General features: G+C 22.9%; 1 protein-coding gene across 7 annotated transcripts; it reads right to left on the bottom strand.

The window, feature by feature from the left end:
* Window positions 1–1,003: 1,003 nt before the first annotated feature.
* Window positions 1,004–21,261, bottom strand: LOC114131490 (uncharacterized protein MAL13P1.304-like). Of its 7 annotated transcripts, none has more exons than XM_050202468.1 (44): window positions 21,003–21,261; window positions 20,760–20,884; window positions 20,496–20,603; window positions 20,047–20,154; window positions 19,860–19,940; window positions 19,522–19,581; window positions 18,040–18,174; window positions 17,915–17,980; window positions 17,790–17,852; window positions 17,414–17,539; window positions 16,985–17,113; window positions 15,421–15,474; window positions 15,185–15,334; window positions 14,543–14,725; window positions 14,197–14,439; window positions 13,680–14,045; window positions 13,511–13,615; window positions 13,335–13,433; window positions 12,977–13,075; window positions 12,472–12,570; window positions 12,295–12,393; window positions 12,118–12,216; window positions 11,398–11,496; window positions 11,221–11,319; window positions 11,028–11,126; window positions 10,856–10,954; window positions 10,723–10,788; window positions 10,528–10,644; window positions 10,339–10,470; window positions 9,562–9,678; window positions 9,139–9,300; window positions 8,224–8,334; window positions 8,050–8,142; window positions 7,488–7,748; window positions 6,704–6,802; window positions 6,308–6,460; window positions 6,103–6,249; window positions 5,023–5,152; window positions 4,675–4,951; window positions 3,849–4,035; window positions 2,279–2,455; window positions 2,056–2,205; window positions 1,808–1,990; window positions 1,004–1,714 (listed from the first exon to the last, which is right to left on the bottom strand). In XM_050202468.1, exons 2-44 carry the CDS (start codon window positions 20,773–20,775, stop codon window positions 1,419–1,421), a joined length of 5,742 nt encoding a protein of 1,913 aa, XP_050058425.1. In that variant the 5' UTR covers window positions 20,776–20,884; window positions 21,003–21,261; the 3' UTR covers window positions 1,004–1,418. The 7 variants fall into 7 exon arrangements, with proteins under 7 accessions (XP_050058425.1, XP_050058426.1, XP_050058428.1 ...); XM_050202469.1 differs by having other exon boundaries at window positions 10,723–10,785; XM_050202471.1 differs by having other exon boundaries at window positions 14,197–14,427.
* Window positions 21,262–22,213: the final 952 nt, after the last annotated feature.

Genomic DNA, 22,213 nt, shown 5'->3' with positions numbered 1-22,213 from the left:
TGATATATTAGGTCCTTCAGTTTGGTAACTAGTAGTATTGTAGTAAGTAAATGGTTTTATGGAGGACTAATTATAATTTAATAGTATAATACTAAAATACTGTTTTTTGTAGAACTTTTGAATATACTATAGTGTAAATACGTGATGGTCTAACAAAAGTAAAAAATAAATTATTTACTATTATAACTAAATTAAATTATATATACCTATAACACGATTAATCGTGTCCAAATAAATAGTCGATTTTATTTGACATTGGTAATTTGAATCATTATCACCAATATAAAGTACATTCCATACAATTTAAACAATTAATTCACTAAAAATTTGTTGGTATAAAACAACGTTCCAAGTGAAGAGATGAGATGGAGCAGCGGTTCTTAAACTTTTTTTTTGCGGAGCCCTTGAGATGTTATAAATAATTCATGGACCACCAAAAATTTGAAATACCAATTTTACCACTCATAAAAAAATAATGGATCAATAAATTGCTAATACACAAACTACATATAATATAAAATATATAACTTGTAACAATTAAACAAATAATAATACATGTACTTAATTCAGATATGCCTGCGAAGCCTCAAGATTAGTTTTGGAAATCCCTGAGAGCTCTGCAGAGTACAGTTTGAGAACTAGAAAGGGAGTATTGATTTTTTAGTTAACATATTTTTTGTTGGAGTCACTCTACTTCTTTCAGATACTAAAAATTCTCAACACTAATATCGCTGATAAAAAAAAAAGTATGGGTGAATGTAAATTTTTAACCACTACTAGTTTTCTACAAAACTAATTTCCTTATTTTGTGGTGATTTATAAACAAATAAACTAAGATACTTGAATTGTCATAAAATATTATTAGTTGTGAATACTTAGTATTTCTACGCACAGTATAATTTTTTCAAATTGACCAATAGCCAAGGATTTAAAATTAGACAAAAATAATAATAAAAATAACGATATAGTTGCTATATTTTATAAATTATAACATTAAAATAAATACCCTTGAATACATCCCATGGAATTAACGTTAACTTTATTTTTCATTAATATTAGTTTTATTTTTTATTTATCATACATAATATAAACAAATATAAACATAAATAAAAGAGTTAGAAAAGAAAAGAAAATTATTAGACACTAATGCTTAAACATATTTATAATTTAACAATAGTAACGTAACTTTAATATAATAATAATTGGTAGTTAATGTATATTAACTATTGTCAACATTTGCGATGTTACAAATGTTTTTATGAATTCATAAAGCAATACATTTTTTTACATAGTTAATTAAAAATTAGCTTAATTAAATAAATGATATTATATACCACAAAAATTCAAAAATAATAAAATAAAATATCACAGACATTGTCAGTCATATAGTCTCTTTAAAATATTTAAAATCATCCAAGTCATTTCAATTGCCAACGGATATTATGAAGTTGTACAATTGTATCATATACATCTTTATTCAACAAACAACTATTTACCAAACACTTCAATGTCTTGATATCTTTTATGGCATACAGTTTATCCCATACAATATTATGACCTAAAACTGATTTGAATATAAAAATTTTTTTAGATAAAATTGCAGACAATGCAAATTTTGGTTTCCATTGCAATAAACTCAAACAGCTAGTTAGATAATCTACAGATCCTAACATCAAAATGATAGACATCAGTAATTCTTCAAAGTATTGAGAACCTATAATATTAAGATTATAAAATATTAATTAATAATTTAAATTTTGACAATTTTCAATAATATAAATAATATAATACATTGTATTATACTTACGAGGTCGGCTGTCATTCAGATATTCAATAAATTTGTTTTGCAATATTTTGTAACTATTATAGATGGTGTTATAAACATGTTCTTTTCCATTTTTCTTAAAACCATTTATTGGATCCTTACATTTCTTTAGATAAGTGGCTACAGTAGTATTACAAGTTGTCTTAAATGGCTCCATTACCATGTCTAAAATTTAAAATTTAAATACTGTATGAATTACTTAATATACTTAATAATGTATTAATACTTACTTATTGATTCCAATGTTTTTATGGCGTACATTTCATTTTGTTGAGTATTTAGATAATTATCAATTATGGGAAATAGACAATTGACTATGAATTCCACTAAATCTTTAGGATTACAACATTTTAAAAACATGACTACAGAAACGAAAAAATCTATAAAAAATGCAATTGCCAATTTATTATTCATAATATACACATTTAAATACTATTTTGTCTATAAACTTACCAGGTTTGTGTTTATGTTGAATAAAATTGGTAGGCATATCTGTGGTAAATGTGTAATTGAAATGACAAGAAAGTAAGTTGATTAATTCTCTTTGGAAAATATCACAGCCAGCAATTTCCTCAGAATAAAACTTCTTTTTTGCAATTAAGTATGATATAACAGTTATAATAACTGGGTCTAAATATAAAATACATCATAATTAAACAATTTTAAATTTTATCAGTATACAATTAAATAAATGTATGAACTTAGAATTTAAGATAAAAATATGTACAGCTGAAATTGTTCAATATTCTTTATGTTAATAGGGCTATAAATCAAAGTTATATTGTTTATTAACATTTAACATATTATTTATTTTTTATACATGTAATTTAATTTATTTTTCAGCAAACAGAAATTTTTAAAATTGCAAGTAGCCTTTTTCTTAAAATCTTAATTAATCAAAATTGACACTACGTAGATACTTTATTTTTCATATTGTTAAAATTAGAAAAAAACCTAATGAGATAGAAAAAACAATTAAAGTAACAATATGTGCAGGCTAAACTGTTTTACAAATATCAAGTAAAATTCAAAACCATGTTTAAAATGTGATTAATCATTCTTTTGAACATTTTGTTTAACATGAATGACTGTACAAAATCTAGTTTCTGTTTTAACTTTACGTGGTCATATTAGTGTTTGTTTTATATATGAACACATATTGTAATAATATTTTTGATATTAACACAGTAATGAAACAATAGTGATTATTGTGTAACATAAATTCATTCTTATAAATTATAGAATAGGTTATTAAATGTTATGTATAAAAGGAATGATGTACCTATTATATGGGTACTAATAAGGATTAAGAGGATATTATTGTACTTACATATGTTAATTCGGCTACAACTTGTGTGCGCAAAAAAAAAAAAACAACTCAATTGCTCACACATTTTCCTTCTTACTTTAACTAGCTTAGGACTATCTGCTTTGAACAGGTGTTAGATATTTTTACATACATATTAAAGAGTTTATGTCATGAACACACAAGTGATACTAGTCACCATTGTACTGAACCATAACTACTAAAACTGTACTAAAAGCAATTAAGTATGGAAAATTCAAAATAATATAATTTACACAATCGATTATAAGATTATATTATCAAATATTTGATAATTGGTACTGCAGTCTATTATGATGATTTATACATGACATGTGTGAATGTATTGCTGTGGGCAAACGAGTTGTAGCGGTTGATTCAGTTTATTTAATGCATAATTTAAAAATCTTGTTTTAAAAAAATTGATTTCACTGTTATTTTTAATATTAGAACATTTATTAAAAAATTTAAAAGTAAGAATATTATCTTAGGGTCCAAAGTAAATTTATTTTATATACTTTTATTTAAAAGCAAATTATGAGCATTTTAAAATTGGTAATATAAAGGCTATATTTTATAACTATACTATACTATACTTAGTAAATTAATTACTATTACGGTTTTTGTAAATTAATTATTAATAAATACAATTTTAAGTTTTGTCATTTCTCTAATTAAGATTTAGAATTACATATTTACCTTCTTCATTATTTATACTTCTTGGTAAGCAATTTTTCCATAACAATAAAGATAGAAATATAATACAACAATATTTGTTAGGTAAAAATACCATTGAATCAAAAATAAATAATTGAAGAGTTTTCAGCATTCTTGACCTAACACAAATGTCAACAAAGTATACTGTTTGTTTTATTAATTGAAAATCCTGAAAATAAATAAATAATTTTTTTGTTATTATTGTCACAAAGAAATATATTCAAACAAAAATTGGTATGTCTTTATAATTTTAACTACCACAGTGAACAAAAATAATAAAAAAAACTATTATTAATTATGTTCATTTGTGAAAAAAAAAATGTCCTATAGTTTTGTGACAAATGTTTCCAAATATCTGTAATAGTATATAATATTTTTCTATATTTTATTTAAGATTCTGAGTAAGGTGATATGGATTGATTTAACAATACATTTTTTTTTGTCTATACACAATATTATATATTGTACAAATGTTTGATATTCAAATATCATTGAATTCAAATTTAACGTATCCATTACAAAAATTGAATGGTATTTTTTGTAGACATGGATACCCAGTTACTTAATCATAACAAAAAAGTTTTGAATTAGGCGCATTAGAAAATTTTTTGTATACAAGCTCTTTACATATATAAATGTTACATAAGTAACAAGATCATGCTATTATAAGCTTTACAATTTTACATTTCCCAAGTTCTGCAAATTATCAGAATGACCCTGGTTATTACTGCATCAAGTGGTAGTTAAAATATTAAAAAATTGCCCAATTATATGAATAAGTATGGAATAAATTAACTTTTTTACATACAATTGTATGATCAGTATTCATTTGCTTCTTCAATACATTTTTTCGTATAACGTTTAAGATAACCTCAATTAGTGTATCACTTCTCAACATTTTTACCAATGCTAGAGTGATTGAAGTTAGTTTCATTATTTCTGGGCAAGAAATATTTAAATTTGTAGATGCCAATATTTTATTTTTCTCTTCATTTTTTAATTGATCATAATTTTCTTTGTAGACTGACAATCCAGTTATTATTGGTGGGCAAATTGAATGTTCAAAAAGAAAAACACCAATTGAACTATAGTACATGAAAATATACATTGGTATGATACATATTATATAATTATAAAATATTTAATTTAAAATTACCTTGCAATTTCTTCTTCATCAAAAAACCTTAAATTTCTGAATTCTTTGGATTCTAAAATTGCATTAAGTGGTTTATTTGATAATATAAATTCTTTCAAGTGAATTCTGATTTTCATATTACTTTTAACATCTATAAAAAGTATGTAAATTATTAACAATTATTTAATATTTTCTAGTAATAAAGGTTTCACACAATTATTAAAGTAGAACTTTACATAAAAGTGTGGCATTAAGTGAATATTTTTCTACATATTTTATAATAATATATGTATTCTCAATAGTATGTATGATTATGTATTTATGTGATTAATTATAAATATGTAACAAATATTAAACTGAAAAAATTAAACCGGTAGTGATGTAGTATGCAATCTAACAGTAATCCCGAAATTGAAAAAATAGTATAATTATTATACCTATATATTTTAACCCGATTGATTAATATGTACGATAAATTTGACTATTTAAGACTGATCTATAAACATTTTTATAACCTAATTAGTGCAATAAGATAAAATGAAATACCAATTACCTATACAGAGAATTGGGAATAAACAAAGAAATTTATTTAGTACCATTTTGACATACCACCATACTATATATTTAAATAATTTAAGAGTTACTAACTCACTTGGTTTTAGTAATTAATATTTAATACTGAACTGAAATCACGATCATTTTTATCAAAGTATTATTTTTAACAAAAAAACACGTAATTGTTTAAAAATAAGTTGTTAAATTAAAACAAAGATAAAAAAATAAAACAAAACATTAGTCATAGTGAACATTTTAAAAAAACTACCAAAAGTCCAAAACAAATAAAGAGATTAAGGTGGAATATTTAGAAGGTATAAAAACATTAAGATGCTTAAAAACGGGATTTCTGTTCAATCAGTGATTATAAAAATAAAATAAATAAATTATCATAAAATATATTAACATATTTGTGTAATTGATTTTTAATATATTAATTTAATATTGTCTTTAAGTAAATCCAATGAAATAACATTTCATTTTAATTTAATTTAAATTAAAAATGTAATTATATAAATAACATGTATTTTATCTAAAAGTTCTTACTTTTTGGATTCTGTGAAGAATTAGATTTTTGTGTTTTTATAGGATTAATGTGTTTTATTTGTTGATTACTGTTATTAATTTCTGATTTTATTGTTTCTTCTAAGGTTGAATTTGATTGCCTTAATTCTGGATATATGCTTTTAACATCTAAAAAAATAATAATAATTGTTATTTCAATGTTTTTTAAGTGGCTAAAACAATTTACCATTAGGTTCTTGCATAGCAATAGAATTCTTAATAATAGTTGGATTACTTGGTTTATTAGTATTTTGGTTTATACCATTTAATTCTGTTTTCCACAATGTTTCTACATCGGTTGAAATTAATTGGTTAAAATCAGATTTTTTCTTTTTTTCAACTAAAGAACAAAACGTTTAAAAATTGATATTAAAATATATGAGTACAAATTATTTATGAAAATTATATCAGTTATATAAATAATAACTTAACTCATATATTAAAATACATAAATACTAAATAGAGATAAATTTTATTTTTACAATATTTTCATAAAATTTTAGTGAATTGCAAAAGAACTTAAAAAATAAACTTTTAATTGTAAAATTTGACAGTAAGTATAAAAATATTACTTAGTACTTACCATTGTCATTTTTAATGTCACGGACTGTCATATCAGACTGCATGTTTTGATATTCATTCATATGAAAAAACACATCATTTTTTAATTGATCATCATCATCTAGAAATTTAAATCTTTGTTTGAATAAATTACAAAAAGAAAAAGATTATAATTTATACACACTATTAATCAATAATAAATTCTAAAGAAAGCTAGTCAGCTATTGAACTTTCAATGCATTGTAAATACTTTTAAATAATAATTTAAGTTTGAGGTTATTGTTTTGGTTACTTAAATGTAATTCAGAAAAAAATGATCATAAACAATGTCAAAGATTTTGAATAACAATTATTCCACCAAATAAGACAAATAATATTATTTTAAATATTTTAAATGACATAATTTTGAATTTAAAGTAATTATTTAACTGCCTCATATTTTTGGATAGTTTCTTTATAATGAAAAGTACAAAAAGAAAAGAAACAAGTAGAAAGAAAGGTTAATTGCCCTGTAAAACTAATTGTCTTAGATGTTATTTGGTTGGATCAAAGGTTCTCAAAGTGTACATTGTGGCACCCAATATATCTTTATTAGGTGCACTGCCTAAGAATTTTATATGATCTAAAAATAAACAAATAAACCGATTGACGATTATAACCATATTAAGTCATGCTATGACTTGAAGAAGGGCGCCATGCACCATAAAAGTTTGTTAGATTGTTAGATGTTAATTTTGTTAGAAAATAACTCAAAAACCATATTATACAAATGTTTGTTTCTATTATTAACAAACCAAAATACTTACTATATAAGTCTACCATATGCTGACATGTAGATATAAACAATTCATCAACATACATTTCTTTCAATATATCTTTGATGTTCCTTGGTAAAGATTCATTTTTATCAATGTTTTTATTTAATGATTTTATTTTATAAAATTCATTGCACATTTCAATAGACATACAATCATCAAGAGAATTATTTTCTTTTTTTAATAAACATGAGTTTTCATAATTACTATTAGATAAATCACATTTTTTTTCTGGTAAAATAGTGTTTAACACTGAAACATAAAAAAACGAAATGGGATATTATATTTCATGTGTATAAAAAATTGGTATTAATTATATATTGATGTTTATCATTTAAGCTGTAAAATAAGTAAAGTTTCAAAAACACTTTAATTAGTTACACTTAGAATATTGTTTTTCAAATTAATTAAGTTATTGTAAAATGAATAATAAAATAAACATAAATGTATTATTTTAATAAAAGTTCAGATTTTTTTTTTACTAAAAATTACATAATTAAATTTGAATTTATCTTATTTTTATAGACATAATAACATTTAATAAAAACCATACCTTTTTCATTTTTGCTACTATTTATGTCAGATAATTGTTTCTTTATTGGATTAATTAAATTCTTTTCAAAAAGTTCAATTCCAATTGTAAAATCTATGATAGTCAAAACATTTAAGATACTGAGTATAATATATGTATAATAAATTAAGTAAGTATATAATATTAAATAATTACTTGTGTTCACAGCTGAAGATGAGTTTAAAGATCTTTCATCGTTTGAACTATTGGCTAATTTAAGGGTAGAATTTTTAGTTACATTGCCATCAACATTTTGTTCAATATCTTCTAAAATTGTATTAATATTATATTAAAATAAAACAAGAATACATGCATACACATTTGATAATTTAAAATTAATGTAAAATATTTATAGAATAGGTTGGCCAGTAATAACTCGAACAATAAAAATTATAAATTATAAATTAAAAGTAAACTAAGACAACTATTCCAAGAATATTTTTTAAGTTTATGATTTTAGGAAAAATGACAATAGTAATTTACTAAAAATAATTAAATTATTATATATCCATTATCTTCTTGAAGAGTAAATAAAAATAAATAAATAGCAGCGGTTCACAAACTGTGGGAGGGGCGAGCCATATTATTTGGTCATGACAATAAAAAAAATTATACATAAATACTATAAATTTGTAATTTAGTTATTCATGGGAGGCCCAATTATTTATTTTTATTTTTAGGGTGGCGTAATCTAAAGAAGTTTGGGAACAGCTGATATATAATATTCTAATATTTAAACCATTATAATTTAACCAAAATGCATAATCTAAATTTCATATAGATGAAATGTATATTATTTGCTATTCATGTGAGCTATTTTTGATACATTATCACAAAAGAACTTATTTAAATCTATTATTATTTAAAAAGATTGTAGGGAAAAAAAATTTTAGTTAGTTTAACTTTAAATATTTGATCAAATTTGCTCCAATAATTTTTAATTTATTCTTTGATATAATTACGAAAATTATATTAGTATCTGAAAAATACTTAAAAACTTTTAGACCTTTATTTGAATAATTAATAATAAGAATATGAAACTTTTGAAATACGTTTTGTTTAACTATTTACCAATCAGTAATCTATTATCATCATCATCATCATCATTATCATCACCATCATCGTCATCATTAGAGCTATTGATATTTAATGAAAAATCAATATCATCAGCAGGTAGGTCAAATAAACTATTTATAGGCTCATCACTTTGAGATATGTATGGTAATATTGGACCTAAAATAAAATATTAAGTATAATAAAATAATTATTTAACTATTATGGAATAATTATATATAAAATTACATATTGAATTAGAACAGTAAAATACAACTTAAAAAAACGATTAAAGAGAATTGATAAGTATAAAAGATGTTCAAAGTTGTATGTTTCTTATTTTGAAATTAACTCTATATTTTCTAGGTTTTCAAAAGTATAATACAAATATTTAAAATAAACAATTTAGTTATAAGATAATTTAAATTATACACCACTTACAACTTATATCTGCTTTAGAACTAATGATATCACTTGTATCAAAAATGTTTTTGTATTGAGGTGGTTCAAATACATTTAGTATATTTGTTTCTTTTTCATTTTCAATTAATGCAGCAACTAAAATAATAAATACAATAAATACATTTATTTGCTACATATTCCTTAAATTATTAGTATAAAATATGTTTATTATAAATTAATATATAAATTATTAAATTATGTACTATATATGTATTTATAAATAGAGGGGAAAATTTAGTATGTGCGTTCTAAAATTGAACACAATAAATTATTAAATATTTGTTAATTAAATTAAAACAAAACATATTAATATTCTAAAAAAATAAATGATAATATATAAATAATGAAACAGAGGAAATTATTTTAATAATTTCTAAAACACAAATATTATTATTTTTATTTTTTAGTTAATGTATTTAAGCATAAATAATACTTGGTATTAAACATTAAAAAGGTTATGGTAGCAAATTGAATCTAGTTGGTATTCGAGAGAAGAAGGAAATTAAGTGTAAAATTCCCAGCACATTTTAATTAATTGAAAAAAACTAACAATGAACAGCGATAGAATCATAATATTTATGCAATACTAATTTTTGACAAAATTAATTTTGTTATTTTGCATAAATTTAAAAATGTAACTATTGACTTGAAATTTGCATCAAATATTTCAACAAGTACTTTTCTGACAAAATAATTTCTAAATATTTTAAGTCAAATAGAAAAATGACATTTATTTAAATAATTAGTAATAAAAACCTGGTTTATTCTCATCTTTTAAAAAATGAGTTAATTTTGTTTGAGTAAATTCATGGTTGATATTTATATTGGCTGATGATAATATATTATTTGATTGCATGTTATTACTTTCTACTTCAGTCATTTTAAATTCTGAAATATGAAATAAAATTTAATAAAATTGATTAAGTATTCACAATTATAAGTTACCTTCTTTAGAATCATTTTCTTCATTTATTATTATAGTATTATCACTTAAATGATTGTTGTCAAATGGGTTTATTTTAAGACCAGAACATTTTTCAGTTTTTGAATCATATTTTATATCTAAAGAAAAAATAAAATCACAACTATTGTATGTTTAACATATAAAAACAAATTATAATTTTTTTAAGTTAAACGTACCAGCAGTATAAAAGTTAAAATTATCTTCAACTTTAATTTTACTTTTAGAATCAATTTTGACATCTACTATATGAGAATAACATTAAAATAAAGAATATATCACTCGTTTTAAAAAAAAAAAATAATAACTTACTTATTTTATTTTTATTAAAATTAAGATAACTTCCATCACAAGGTTTTAAGTTGATAAGTTTATTTTGCATTGTAGCACTTATAGTAAAAATATTATCATCTGAAAAATAAGAATAGTTAATTACAATAAATGCTTTTTTGTATATATATCTAATTTTACAGGAGTAACTTACTTATTTCATTTTTATTAAAGTTGACACTATTTTCATCACAAGGTTTAGCATTGATTGATTTATTTTTTGTTGTACTATTTGATATATTAGTTTCATCAACTAAAAAATATTAATATACACAATAATTTGTTATTTTAATTATAAAACAGTTATAATAATTATTAAACAGTTTGTTTTCCATGAAATAACTTACTTATTTCATTTTTATTAAGGTTGACATCATTTTTATCATAAAGTTTAGTATTGGTTGATTTATTTATTACTGTATTATTTGATGTAAAAACATTATCAACTAAAAAACACAATTATATGTAATAATTTTTTTTAAAGTAAAGTGTATAAAATGTCTATTTTAAAAGGAATAACTCACTTATTTTATTTTTATTAAAATTAAGATAACTTCCATCACAAGGTTTAAAGTTGACAAGTTTATTTTTCATTGTAGTATTTAATGTAGAAGCATTATCAACTGAAAAATAAGAATAGTTAAATACAATAGTATTTATTTATTTTGTTTGAATAAAAATAAATACTAATCTAATTTTAAAAGAATAACTTACTTATTTCATTTTTATTGAAGTTGACATAACTTTCATCATAGGGTTTAATATTAGTTGATTTATTTGTTATTAACTATTTGAGGTATTAACTTCATTAACTATAAAATAATTACAATTAAATACAAACATTTTTGGAAATTTTAATTATACAGTTTGTTTTCTTAAGAATAACTTACTTATTTCATTTTTATTTAAGTTGACATAACTTGCATCATAGGGTTTAATATTGGTCGATTTATTTGTTATTGTACTATTTGAGGTATTAACTTCATTAACTATAAAATAATTACAATTAAATACAAACATTTTTGGAAATTTTAATTATACAGTTTGTTTTCTTAAGAATAACTTACTTATTTCATTTTTATTTAAGTTGACATAACTTGCATCATAGGGTTTAATATTGGTCGATTTATTTGTTATTGTACTATTTGAGGTATTAACTTCATTAACTAAAAAATAATTACAATTAAATACAAACATTTTTGGAAATTTTAATTATAGAGTTTGTTTTCCTAAGAATAACTTACTTATTTCATTTTTATTTAAGTTGACATAACTTTCATCATAGGGTTTAATATTAGTTGATTTATTTGTTATTATACTATTTGAGGTATTAACTTCATTAACTAAAAAATAATTACAATTAAATACAAACATTTTTGGAAATTTTAATTATACAGTTTGTTTTGCTAAGAATAACTTACTTATTTCATTTTTATTTAAGTTACCATAACTTTCATCATAGGGTTTAATATTGGTCGATTTATTTGTTATTGTACTATTTGAGGTATTAACTTCATTAACTAAAAAATAATTACAATTAAATACAAACATTTTTGGAAATTTTAATTATACAGTTTGTTTTCCTAAGAATAACTTACTTATTTCATTTTTATGAAAGTTGACATAACTTTCATCATAGGGTTTAATATTGGTTGATTTATTTTTTATTGTATTATTTGATGTAGAAACATTATCAACTAAAAAATACAATTGAATGCAAATCAGAAAGTTAATTAAAGATAATATAAATCAATACAATTTTCAAATACATTTTTAAAGGGAATTAGGGACCACCGTTGACACTCGCTCACTGTGCTTGCTAAAACATTTAAAACGAAAATATCGCCCGATATGCTATGAAACACCACCTAAGATAGGTCACAGGGTTAAAAATGATGCCCATAATTTTACTAACAACACTTGATAATTTTTTTAAATTATGTAGTATAAAGAAAGATAGTCATGACAACCGAATAAGTACCTACTTTTTTAATTTGTAATATTATAGAAGGCGTGCATTGCACCATGCGTTTAACAGCGAAGTAGTTGCGAAAACACACAAATCCTATTGATTATATTGATATTCTAAAAAGAATTACTTACTTATTTTGTTTTTATTAGAATTGACATTATTTTCATCACAAGAGTTAAAATTAATTGGATATTTTCTTGTTGTATTATTTGAAGTAGAAGTATTATCAACTAAAAAATAAATACAGTTTAATACAATAATTTTTTTGTGTACAAATTTATACTCTATTCAGGAAAAGAATAGTCATGGGGAATGACCTATTTTGGTTAAAATCTGTCAGGTAAGGCTAGTCAACAATTAGCCAACGATCTAAATGATTGCTGTGTTGTGGATTTATGATCATATTTCTGCATAAGTTGATAGCCTTACTTTTTTTATACCAATTTCTGAATATATTTTATTTTAGCTATTTTGAAAATAATTACTTACTTATATATTTTTTATTGAAATTGTCATCTTTTTCATAAAAAGGTTTAGGATTAATTGGTTTTATTTTTGTTGTATAGTTTGATGTTGAAGCACTATTGTCTAAAATATAAAAAAAGTTAGAAATAAAAAACAATTAAGGTATTTACTATTTTTAATAACTGTTTTTACATCTATACCTTTAAACATAATATGGATATTGTCTTCTACTGGTTTAACTTTAGAAGGTTGAATATTGAATTTGATATCTTTATTATTTTTATGTGATTCTGGCAATTTATTATCTGAAGACAAAAATATTATAGTAAATGCTTAATTGTAATAAAATATTATTAATAAGAGTATTACCACTAGTATTGTAATCACAGTATTCAGTAAGGTAGTCTACATCCACATAGACATCTTTAAGCATACTTAAAATACTTGGTTTGATATGATCATTATCTTTTAAATTATTACATTTCTCATATTTTTTATTAATTGAAATTGAATCAAAAATTGGTATATGATCTTTTGATTGAATGATATTTTTGCGCTCTTTGGTAATAAGTATCTTTAAAATATTGGCTTCTAAATGCTTTTGATGCAATATTTTTTGACGTATTTTCTTAGCATTATTATTAAATGCAAAATGTTTAATTTTAGAAGTAAATATCTTATTATCATTATTGTTGAAACTAGAAAAGTTTTTACAATAGCATTTTGAACCAAGATCTGGAAAAAAAAAATTAAACAACCTAAAAAGACATTTATTGAGACAATTGTAATAGTTATATAAATTTGTGTAGTATCTGTTCATTATCAATTTAAAAATTTAAAAATAGATTAATGATATTAACATTATTATAAATAATCTGAATCTTACTTTTATTTAATTTTGAATAATTATCTTTATTAGAACTTAAATTGTCATTTTCGAGTAAGCAACTATGATTTATTTTACTATTAAAAGAGTTTGATTTTATTTTTATTTCCTCTTTCATTACTGTATCAAAATACTGATCAGTAATTGAATTAGATTTAATCTGATCTAGGGGAAGATGACACGTGATATTTTCTTCTTTGAACACATTATTTTCAGATGTTGGATGATTTTCTATACAGAAATCTAAAAATATATTGTATTTAAATTTTTTAAATTTTTTTAAAAACACATTTTGTGTTTCTTTAAATGTATAATAATATAATAGAAATATATAATAATTACTAACCTGAGTTACTATTATCAAAATCAAAAGTTTGTAAACTATTTAGTTCAATTATGTTTTCTGAAATACTAGATGAAGTGTTAGAATCCGAATAGTTAATTAAATCATCAACATTTGTATAACTTTCAACTAATATGTTTTCTTTCGGTTCATCAAAAATACTCATTAAGCTATTTTCAACAATATCTAAATAAGAAAATTATAATATATAATATACTTCTTACTTAAGAAAACATTGTGTTCACTTGATGTTGTCGGTCTTATCCATGCGTAACAAAACAAAATTATATACTAGATTGTTTCTACAATAATTATCAAATATTTAGTGTGAAATAAAAACTAGTAAACTGTGCTTAAGAGAAATATTTTCTCATATTTTGATTTTAATTCATGTACCTATTATACTTTATTTTAAATTAAATATGAAAAACACATCTTTGCATCAGTAGTTTATATTATCCTCTAAAAATTTTAAATTGATCTAATATTAATAATAAATTAACTGTGATAAGAATAGAGTACATTGATTTGTTTTGTTACACGTGTAAGAAAAAATTAACACAAGTGGGTATAACACAACAACATCCTTTAAAATAGAGTACAAGTATAAGTAATTGTTTTTTAAGATTAAAAACCAAAACTTACTAGTGGTTTTATATGGTATACATTTGTCTGATACTTTAATAACATCCATGTCTTGTTTTAGTAATAAATCAGAACAAGTTGAAGAATCAAAGTTTTTACTACATGTATTATCAATATTAGTATCAACAATACACATATTATTTTTGTTCACTGAAAAATAAAATGTTGTACAATATATTTATAATTTATGGTTATGAAACAAATTAAATAATATTTTTCATAAGTAAAATACTTACATTCATTATCTGTAGAGGGTATTGTTGATACTACTTGATTTGATTTATGTTGCTCTATATTAAAAACATGATATTTAAAAGTATTTTTATCATATAATACAACTAAAACAAATTATTTACATTTAAATTTATTTTTTATTTTATGTAGGCATGGGAATTATTTCTGAAATGAATGTTATTATCAGGATTAAGTTACATAATCTAGGTTACTTGTTGATAACTTTTTTAATTTACATCAATTTTTATTTCAAGGAAAGTAAAATAAATTTACCTTCTATATCTCAATCATAATAAGTAAATAGGATAATAATGAATAGCAAAGAAAAAAAAATTTAACGATGAGAAGAAATCCATTTATTAATATGACCTTTCAGGACAAAATTTGTTTATTTCATATTACTAGTTAATTTAGGTCAGTGGTGGCCAAACCTTTTTTACCGCGGGCCATACATTTTTTTTTTACTTTAGTCAACAGAATTTTAGGTATATATACTTACATATTTAACAATGTTTTTATTGTGATTACTAATTTTAATGGCTTTATTTATTAAGATTAAAATAAATATGAAGAATGTATAGTGTACTTTTAAATTTAAATTTTTTTTTTTTTTAATATAAATGTAAAATATTATAATTTATAGATACGCAAATAAGTATTGTAATGTGGAATATGATTTAGGAGATAATGATAGACAACTGAAATTTTCAATTTTTCTAAAAATATTTTTTTTTTAAGTGTCGATAAAATTTTTTTGGCAGAATCAAAATACTTGAAAATTTAATACAAAGTTTCTCATAAGTTTAGCTTACAATAACTATAAAAGAACTTTAATGTGATTAAAAAATAATAAGAATACATAGACACAATTTTTTTTTATTAGTATTTGAAATTCAAATATTGACAAAAATTTGTCAAAATCATGAATATTTGCAAATTATTTTGTGGGTATAATTCATAAAATTTTTTTGCAAAAGCAGCTAAGAGTTGAAAATTTAATACAAGATTTTTCATAAGTTTAGCTTACAATAATTGTAAAAGAACTTAAATTTTGGTATATTCAGGCCATTAAAACATAAACTACCTTTTCACCAACCACTGGAAATTATATCTTAGGTTAACAAATCATCTTTGTTCAGAATCGTTTTTTCGTATTTAATGATACCTATCATTGGATTAAAATTTAACACTCCTATAATATATAATAGTGATCCACATGGCACCTAATGTACAACAGAGCGGTACCCACTTACCCACTTTTTTTTTATAAGTTGAGGTTTTTCAAATGACTTTCAATAGTATGCCATAGTTGTGAATGCGTTTTAAAAAAAAAAATTATAATTAAAATGTTATCAACAAATAATAAGTAAAATTAAATTTTAGTTGTTATTTAAATTACAGCGAGGGCAAGACAGTAAAAGTAACAATTACAATTATACATATAGTATACTATCGTACTTTGAAATTTGACAGGACAATAAAATTTAATATATTATTCTGATTATAAAATAGAATTTAATTAAAAACCAAAATATAATGTAAAATAAATAAAAACTAATTTACTACCTTGAGATTCTGTTTTTATCATTTGATCTTCATTATTTAATTGTCTTATAAATGATTCAGTAACAATAATAAAGTCATCACCCATAGTATTTGTTTGCACACATTCTTTTGTTGAGGAACCTATAATACCTTATAAAAATAATATGTTTGGTTATTAATTAATTTTAATTTTAAGCAAAGTAATACATTGGTTTAATAATAATATTATCATTGTTGATTATGATGTCTTAATTGCCTGAGGAAATGATGGATTAAGTATAACAAGTTTCCTAACCAATATAAATATGTGATTATAGATTAATGGAGGTTAGTTTAATAACCTAAGTATACTAATTACCTCTTATTTCATAACAATAAATTATTAATGAATATTACAGAAATTGTATTTATATTCAACTATTAATACAATACTCAAAATATATAACATACCTGTGCCTTTTAATGGTTTGTTGGTTCTACTGTAATTTTGTGAAATGTTTTTAAATAGATTAGAGTCATGAACCATATTGTCTAATTTTGAAGGTTCTTGTTTACTTTTCTCAAATGTATTTAAAGCTAAAATATAAAAATATGAAATAACAAAAATATATTTACAAAATTATTCTCTATATAGGATGTATTTGACAAGTGTATTTTTACACCACCACAAAATGGCTGCCCTGTAAAGAAGTTACACCCCGTGCATGCAGTGGGCTATTTATTATTCTAAATATAGTACATACAAAACTTGGTATGAAATAAAATATTACAATTTTAATATTAAAAATACATTTCTAATAACTCAAATAAAACTGTGAAAACTTACATTTGGTATTAGATTTATTGTTATAATATGATTTTTTGTTAAAATAGGTTCTCATTTCAACATCTAAAACATAATTAATATTTAATTAAAAAAAATAAAAACTTTTGAAACATGTTAAATATTACTTTTGTTAAGTGTAGAACAAATATTGTCGGGATTAGAATTACAAGTAGATATTTCTTTAACTTCATCTGAAATATAATAAAACTAATTAATTAATTAACCCAAAAATAAATATTTAGTTATTTACTTTTTTTAATATTATTTAACTGAAAACCATCGATTTCTGAATCAGAATCTGATTCAAATAATGAAGGAATACTTTTTTTGCATTCAGTATCTAGTTGTTTTCCAGGATATGGAGAAGAAATATCATTACTAAAAACTAGAACACATACAATTTATAAAATATTTATATAAATTAAAAACAATTATTTAAATACTTGCTGATAACAAAGAATATTTTAATTTATAATTGAAATATGATAAAAATTATTGGACTTCACAGATATAATCTATATGGAGGTCCAGGGTCATTTACAGTTAATAAAAAAATGTATTATACATATAATGTAATATATTTTTAATTGTTTGTTATCATAATAGATAAATTAATAGTAATAATAAGAATACATACAAAACTATTAGGAATTAAGTATTTAAATACAACGTTTAAAATATAATAAAATACATAAATTTATGTTTTAGCGTTGTTATAATCATATAATAGCTAGTGTGAGGTATGCTTTTAAATAGGTAATCACTCATGTTTCAAATAGCACAATATGCTGATTTTTAAAGTATCTGATAAAAATTTTAATGCACTGACTGGTGCATATTTCTGTCTCACATTTTTAATAGTAAGTTACACGTTAGTTGTTAATTATTATTAGAAATAAATAGAGTTTAAGATGTTAGGACATAACTTAAAAGTTGAATATATTAATGAGTTAATTGTATCCCAATTCCCGAATCATAGTTGTGAAACGATATAATTTTTAAGTTAGACATACCTACATAAGAAAAATAACATTTAAATATAGGTACATAAATTGTATTACCAATTTATAATTTTTTTGACTAGTACGCTTAATTTATAATTCCAGTATTGTCAATTATATTGTAATCAAAATTATTTATTTAACTGGGACGCAACTTACTAGCAGTAATATTACAAACTTTTATAAACAATCTTACAGAACACAAGTAACAGTGAACTCTTAACTTCATATTTTTATGATAGGCTATTATTTAGTTAAAATTAATTTCCAGAATAATAACAATTTCTATTAAATAATTAAACTGGACTTGTTTTTCTTAACTTTAATTGACTAAAAAAATTATAGATTAGATATACATTGATAGAAACAAACAAGTTATTTAGTTTAATAAAACTTTTACTAATGCATGCTAGCAAGTTGATATTAAATTGTGATACTTTCATACTTTTTATTTGAATAAGTCAAATTTTTGCTTTCATTACTAAACTTAAAAGAAACAATGTTATCTGTGTTCTCTCATAATTTTTTTATAAAACTTTAATTTTAAATTGAATTTTGAGCATTTTTAAATATTAATACTTTATATACTTATATAGGATATAATTTAAATGCTCAATGGTCTCATATACTTATTCTACCATACTTAATAAATATTTTAAAGGTATATGTTAATTTGCTCTATTCTTTTAACGTTAGAATGTATATGGGATATTAAATATATTTATACATACTATATCCAAGTTGTAATTTCTTTTTATAGATTTGACTTGAAGATTTTCTATTTTTACAAGCTAAAAATATTAAATAAATATAATATAATTAGTACTTTTCTAATAATAAGGTAGTAAATATTTTAGTTTCTTATAACAGAGGTAATTAATATTAGGTAATTACAGGGCTTGAAACTGAAACAAAATCTTTATTTTTATTTTGATTTCGAAATTGGTTTTTCAACTGGTATTGTATTTTTGAGGTTCGATTTTGATAATGGTTTTAACTTTTAACCAGTATTCAAAACCAATTTCAAGCCATGATTAATTATATAAATATATACATCAACATTTAATACCTTTTTCTCCTTTACTTTTAACATTGTCTATTCTGGAAATGTTATGCTCTATAGCAGTTGCTTCTATTAATTCACTATTTTCTATACAAATAAAATAAATAATAGTGTAAAATTATAATTTCAAATAGAACTGTAATAAGAATTTATTAGGTCAATACATATTCATTTATATAGTTAATTAACTTACTAGTGAGTTGTTTTTTTAGTTTATTTCTGGTCATATAACCATTGGGTGACGATAGAACTGCATTATTTATATCTACTTGTGAATGTTTAATGGACTTTTTTCTTTTATCTAAAAAAATAAGTAAATACTTTATTATTAGAAAATGTAAACTATTTATAAAGATGACTAGAAGGTAAAAGAGATGTATAAAAACATAGACAATTGTTGTTTTTATACTAGTTTAAGTAATGTTATTTAATAATTTAATGAAAAAATATCTAGTTTAATATTTACAGATAAATTTACAATTATAAATTATTCATGCAATTTGTAGGTATTAAAATGTATTATCTAATAAGTAACTAGACCAGTGTTTTTTTGAATTGTTATTAATAATATATTAAACATACTTATAGACTTACAAAATAATAAGTAATAGTCTACCTGGTTTATGAATATTTATTACTTACAGTAAATGTCATTATCATATGTTATATCATCATTTGATGTTAGAAATGTCCTTTTCCCATTTTTATTTTGAATGCATGATGTTGACTCACATCTTGGTGATAATTTACCTTTAAATGGCAAAATAAAAAACAGTAAAATATATAAGCAATATTTAATATGAAATTTAATTACATAAAAAATTTGACAATATTGGTCTCCAATACAAAATATATCACAAGACATATTTTTCATGTTATAGGTTCATGGTATGGATAAGTACTTACTATTACTCGGGCTCATGGTTGAAGTTTAACACATTTACATCACTTGCGAATTAAAACGAAGTTTTTTCAATGAAAATTCCAATTATTCAGTTTCAAGCGGTTATTGCAATCACTGCTGAGTTATACTATACCAAAAAAAAAAACAAATCAGAAGAAAAGCATGCGTTTAAATTCCGAAATCCACATGTTCGTCCGAAATAAGGATAAACGTAAGAAAACGTTTAACCGATTACCTATACTTACAATTATTAACGAACTAACGGGTAACAACTAGTTAAGACGTGTGTGTTATTGACACAATTTAAAAAGCGTTTTTATGGAGAATATTATCGTAACTAACAATAATTACAAAATTTAATATTCATCTGCGCAAATAATGATGTAATTTAAAACTACACTGTTCAAATCAAACTATCAAAGACCGATGTTCACTACACACGCTGTATTGCCGCTATCACGGTATCACACATTTTCACCGGCGGCAGTACATACAGTGATTAAAAGAGAACCAGACAACAAAAAATAAACGACAAACGAGCCATAAGCCCCAAATGAAAGAGAGAGAAGAGACGAGGATACAAAGGAATAAGCAATGAGAGCGAAAGAGATGTACGTTTTAAAAGTGCTGAAAAGGGTTAGCCAACTTAACCGATAGGTACGAAATATCAAGTTCCGATTGTCTTGGCACAATTTAAACCATTGGGTTGTTGGGCTTATTATTAATTTTGGCCTAAACGGCTCATAGGTGCATAGGTCTAACAATCTATTTTTTTATAATGGTTTTGGCATCAAGCCTCTGATTCCGGTTTTGTGTCAAAGACAACTTGCAGACTTGAAGGTTTATCGTGGACCATGGCCATACATGATGGACAAATATAATTAATTTATGTATTATAATTATACATGTAAACCTTAGATCATATTGTTCTTCGTGAACAACTGAGGTGTGGAATATTATGTTAATAGTAAGCATGAACATAAGATTCAAGATAAATATTATACTAAATAATAACCAAAGCCACCTTGGGAAATTTAAAACTATTGTACGGGGTAGACACTGCAGCGCCCCTTACTACGTTCTTTTGTCACCGCAATCCGCGTCTGAGATTTACGTTTTGCGTAGCACTACAGCGAGCGGCAGGCGCAGTTTCGTTTTCGACCCGGAGCAGTGTTGACGTGCCATGGTCCTGTTTTGTAGACACAACATTCACCACCAACACTCCGATTCGTACGTGGAACTCGATTGATGACCGAAACTCTTTTTTGAGTCCTAGTCCCGCGCGACTAGTCATCCGGTGATTGATCGACGCAGTGTGCCTCCGAGACGCTTGTTTAGGCTTTCACAGTGTGCCAGTGTGATATTTAAAGGTGTCGATCTCGCCCGTCGCACTGAGGAGAAAATAACCACATCCCTCGGGGAAGTCGTCTACAGGAGGAGCTGGTCGTCTGTCGTC

This window comes from Aphis gossypii, chromosome 3 (assembly GCF_020184175.1).
Source record: "Aphis gossypii isolate Hap1 chromosome 3, ASM2018417v2, whole genome shotgun sequence".
In the NCBI taxonomy this organism is placed as follows: Eukaryota; Metazoa; Arthropoda; class Insecta; order Hemiptera; family Aphididae; genus Aphis; species Aphis gossypii.
The sequence above is the reverse complement of the archived record's forward strand: the minus strand, read 5'-3'. Positions and strand labels throughout refer to the sequence as shown.